General features: G+C 46.1%; 1 protein-coding gene across 1 annotated transcript in view; it reads right to left on the bottom strand.

The window, feature by feature from the left end:
* Positions 1–695: 695 nt before the first annotated feature.
* slc6a16b (solute carrier family 6 member 16b) overlaps positions 696–5,319 on the bottom strand; it is a 17,483-nt gene continuing 12,859 nt past the window's right edge. The window contains 5 exon segments of the mRNA XM_053234635.1: positions 696–1,135; positions 2,772–2,934; positions 3,061–3,220; positions 3,881–4,082; positions 4,906–5,092. Coding sequence (XP_053090610.1) covers positions 830–1,135; positions 2,772–2,934; positions 3,061–3,220; positions 3,881–4,082; positions 4,906–5,092 — 1,018 coding nt within the window. The 3' untranslated portion in view covers positions 696–829.

Raw genomic sequence — 5,319 nt, forward strand, 5'->3', positions numbered from 1 at the left:
GTTACAGTTGTTCCAATTTACCTTTAAAGGTGCAACAGTCGACTTTTTTTTTTTTTTTACATTTCAAAAATGTACAGATTCTCTGCAAAACATGCAGAACATGATAAAATAATAATGGTTTAAGCCACGGCTGCAGCAGAAGTGTATTGTGTGGCTAAAAGAAAACGTTTGCGGAACTGTAAAAGCTCTTCGATCCGAACCGGAACCGCTGGGACCACTGGTCCTGGGGGCGGAGCTGTGTGAATCAGGCGGGATTTGGGGCGGGCTCGTGGAGTGAAAAAATATTCATTCAAATGCTGAACCCACCTACTTAACCATCAGAGACTTAATCCTGGGGAAAAAAGACCAATCCTGCCTAATGCTCCGTTAAAATAAAATTATAAACATCTGAAAAAAAAAGTAGACAATATCATGTCCCGAGTAACAGCCACAAAGACGAAGCGCTGGTAATGCTAGGCTAATTAGCATATTAGCTAATTAGCGTATTAGATTAGACAATGTAAATACCAGTTAATACACTTGACTCACAGTGTATTAATCGTGATACACCTCTAATGCAAAGCTGTTCCCAGATGTTTTTTAAATAAAGACTGGAATGGCTTGATGAAAATAAGGAAATATAAAAAGCAGCATTTCCAGCATCATGTGTGTGTGTGTGTGTGTGTGTGTGTGTGGTGTAACTGCACAGTGATAAATTTGTTCCCGCTCTATAAATTTATAAAGAAATAAATCTTTGAACAGATTGTATAGAGTTTAAAGTAGCAGTTTTGTGTGTGTGTGTGTGTTTTGCTCTCTTCTGCAACATATCAACAATAACCTTCTTTCCAGTTCATACTCTCGTAGACTCCTCCCCTTCCTCCTCTCCTGTCTGTGGGAGGAGCCTGTAGCCCTCCTCAGCCAATGGGGAAGACGCAGGATTCAGTTCGGCGTTGAGCTGTGTGTTCAGAGGGGCGGAGTCAGTGTCCGTGGTGCTGCAGGGGGCGTATCCTGCCTCAGCGCTGAGAGCTGACTGACTGGAACGCTGCCGTAACACGGAGTGGGCGTAACCCAGAGGAACAGGAAGTACTGCAATGATGATGAGTAATGAGAGCATGGCCAACGCCCAATCAGGATACATCAATTTCACCTCTGATGCCTGAGAGAGACAGAGAGAGAGAGAGAGAGAGAGAGAGAGAGAGAGAGAGAGAGAGAGAGAGAGAGTCAGAATCCTAACAGAATGTTTAGTAGTCTATAATGGTGTTTAATAGATTTTAATGGTCATTAATGGTCCATAATTCAATTCAGTCTTCCCCATTCCCCCCCAGCTTTATAGAAATAAATACATTCAGGACACACATTTTAACTGTATAAATTTAGCCCTAATGAGCGAGTCAGAGGTGACGGTGGTGGTGAAAAACTCCCTGAGATGATATGAGGAAGAAACCTTGAGAGGAACCAGACTCAAAAGGGAACCCATCCTCATCTGGGTGACACGGATAGTGTGATTATAAATCATTCCCTCTATAACTGTGTACTACATGGACATATAGTGCAGTTGTGTAACCAGGACATTATGAGATTATAAATATGAGCATCAGAGTTATTCCTGAACTGATTATAGTTTTGATTATAGTTTTGATTATAGTTTGGCGGTCAGTTGTGGCCTAATGGATAGAGAGTCGGACTTGCAACCCAAGGTTGTGGGTTCGAGTCTCGGGTCCGGCAGGGATTGTAGGTGGGGGAGTGAATGACCAGCGTCTCTCCCACCCTCAATACCACCACTGAGGTGAGACCCTTCAGCAAGGCACCGAACCCCCAACTGCTCCCCGGCACTGCACACTGCTCCGGGTGTGTGTTCACGGTGTGTGTGTGTGTGTGTGTGTGTGTTCACTACTGTGTGTGTGCACTTGGATGGGTTAAATGCAGAGCACAAATTCCGAGTATGGGTCACCACACTCCACACATCACATCACTTCACTTCATGAAGTCGATTTTGTTGAAGTTATCAGCTGTTCAATGATGGAGAGTCGACTGCAAAACTGATCATAGCGATTGCAGCCCTAAGCCATCTTCATGGTTTCTGTGTGGGCCATCCTCAGTAATCTCAGTGATCTTTAGGCTGTGTGTGTGTGTGTGTGTGTGGTACCATCCTCAGTAATCTCAGTGATCTTTAGGCTGTGTGTGTGTGTGTGTGTGTGTGTGTGTGTGTGGTACCATCCTCAGTAATCTCAGTGATCTTTAGGCTGTGTGTGTGTGTGTGTGTGTGTGTGTGTGTGTGTGTGTGTGTGTGGGCCATCCTCAGTAATCAGTGATCTTTAGGCTGTGTGTGTGTGTGTGTGTGTGTGTGGTACCATCCTCAGTAATCTCAGTGATCTTTAGGCTGTGTGTGTGTGTGTGTGTGTGTGTGTGTGTGTGTGTGTGTGGTACCATCCTCAGTAATCTCAGTGATCTTTAGGCTGTGTGTGTGTGTGTGTGTGTGTGTGTGTGTGTGTGTGTGTGTGTGTGTGGTACCATCCTCAGTAATCTCAGTGATCTTTAGGCTGTGTGTGTGTGTGTGTGTGTGTGTGTGTGTGTGTGTGTGTGTGTGTGGTACCATCCTCAGCAGCAGCGAGTGGTGTTTACTGATCAGCTGCCGTAAACTATTAAAGAACAAGTTTCTGGAAAACTACAGTGTTCATTTGGTATTTATTTACTGTCTTTAACCTAGTATAACAGAACCACCAGGGCACGGTGTGTGTGTGTGTTTGTGTGTGTGAGTGTGTGTGAGTGTGTGTGTGTGTGTGTGTGTGTACCATCTCTCTGTTCCAGGAGACGTATTGTGGTCGTTTAAAACACATGTTCAGTAGACTGGCTGCTAGCAGAGTCAGCATGGCAAACAGACACACATACTTCCACAGAAACTTATACAGTACACACACTGGCCGGCCCAGCATCTGCCTGATGTCCTGCAGGAACCTGTCACACACACACACACACAAAACTCAATCAGCAACTCCAGCTGAGTAATGACAACACATAATAATTCACTATATACACACACACACACACACACACACACACACACACTTAGGTGTGTGTTACCTGTCCGCTCCATACACCCAGGCGACGCTGATGGTCTGGAACACGACGACGATGATGAGCGGCAGTGTGGCGGAGTAATCATCAAACATCACCACAAAGTAATTCCCACAGCGCTGAGTGAACAGCAGACCAGTCACACACGCCAGCACACAGCTACACACTGCGGAGAGAGAGTGAGCCAGACAGGGAGAGAGAGAGAGTGAGCCAGACAGGGAGAGAGAGAGAGAGTGAGCCGGACAGGGAGAGAGAGTGAGACAGACAGGGAGAGAGTGTGAACCAGGCAGGGAGAGAGAGTGAGCCAGACAGGCAGGGAGAGAGAGTGAGCCAGACAGGGAGAGAGAGAGAGAGAGAGAGAGAGAGAGAGTGAGCCAGACAGGGAGAGGGAGAGAGAGAGAGAGAGAGAGAGAGAGAGAGAGAGAGAGAGAGTGAGCCAGACAGGGAGAGAGAGAGAGAGAGAGAGAGAGAGAGAGAGAGAGAGTGAGCCAGACAGGGAGAGAGAGAGAGAGAGAGAGAGAGAGTGAGACAGACAGGGAGAGAGAGAGAGAGAGAGTGAGACAGACAGACAGGGAGAGAGAGAGAGTGAGACAGACAGACAGGGAGAGAGAGAGAGTGAGACAGACAGGGAGAGAGAGAGAGAGAGAGTGAGACAGACAGACAGGGAGAGAGAGAGAGTGAGACAGACAGGGAGAGAGAGAGAGGGAGACAGACAGGGAGAGAGAGAGAGGGAGACAGACAGGGAGAGAGAGGGAGACAGACAGGGAGAGAGAGGGAGACAAATGAAACAGTGTGTTTGTGTGTGTGTGTGTGTGTGTGTGTGTACCTGTGAAGAGGAGTTTGTGGTTCCTCAGTGAGGAGAACGTGTCAGACAGGGGGGTGAGGATCCCCTCCATGGTACCGAACATGGTGGACAGTCCCAGGTTGAGGAGCATGAGGAAGAACAGTGCTGACCAGAACGGACTTGCGGGGAACAGAGTCATCGCCTCCGTGAAGGCTATAAATGCCAGACCCGTGCCCTCCACTCCCTGAGAGAGCGGGACAGACGGAGAGGGGGACAGACGGAGAGGGGGACAGACGGAGAGGGGGACGGACGGAGAGGGAGACGGACGGAGAGGGGGACAGACGGAGAGGGAGACGGACGGAGAGGGAGACAGACGGAGAGGGAGACAGACGGAGAGGGGGACAGACAGAGAGGGAGACGGACGGAGAGGGAGACGGACGGAGAGGGAGACAGACAGAGAGGGAGACAGACAGAGAGGGAGACAGACAGAGAGGGAGACAGACGGAGAGGGAGACAGACGGAGAGGGAGACAGACAGAGAGGGAGACAGACGGACGGGGGGTGTTATATACGCTTCCTTATCAGTGAGCACAGAACTGCACAGTGAGTTCTGTAACAAGCACTTCTTCTTCATCAAAGAAATTATACAGTTATTCATTATACAGAAATTATTCATTACACAGATATCCAGCAATTATAAGTATATATATAAGTCCACATGTATTTATATACTGCATGTGTCCTCATTATACGTATATAATCTATAGGTACTTTGTTCATGGCGTATAAACGTATATAATCTATAGGTACTTTGTTCATGGCGTCCTCCAGGCTGCAGTGATACAGTGCTACTGATGATGTCATTAGCATTGTGGTGTATACGGCGTATAAACGTATATAATCTATAGGTACTTTGTTCATGGCGTATAAACGTATATAATCTATAGGTACTTTGTTCATGGCGTATAAACGTATATAATCTATAGGTACTTTGTTCATGGCGTATAAACGTATATAATCTATAGGTACTTTGTTCATGGCGTATAAACGTATATAATCTATAGGTACTTTGTTCATGGCGTCCTCCAGGCTGCAGTTGCTGATGATGTAGCCGGTGAGGTTCAGCTGATTGCCCTGCACGTCGTACCAGCGTTTATACATCTCCACGGAAATAGACTCCGCCTCCGATATGTTAATGAGAAGAGGGGGTGGAGTAACAGAGGACGAAATCGCTTCAGATAACAGCTTCAGATTCCTGCAACACACACATTAACACAACACTACACTGCACATTATATATACAATTATATATACAATTATATATACATTATATATACAACGCTACACTGTACATTATATATACATTATATATACAATGCTACACTGCACATTATATATACAATTATATATACATTATATATACAACGCTACACTGTACATTATATATACAATTATATATACATTATATATACAACGCTACAC

This window comes from Pangasianodon hypophthalmus, chromosome 1 (genome assembly GCF_027358585.1).
Source record: "Pangasianodon hypophthalmus isolate fPanHyp1 chromosome 1, fPanHyp1.pri, whole genome shotgun sequence".
NCBI lineage: Eukaryota > Metazoa > Chordata > Actinopteri > Siluriformes > Pangasiidae > Pangasianodon > Pangasianodon hypophthalmus.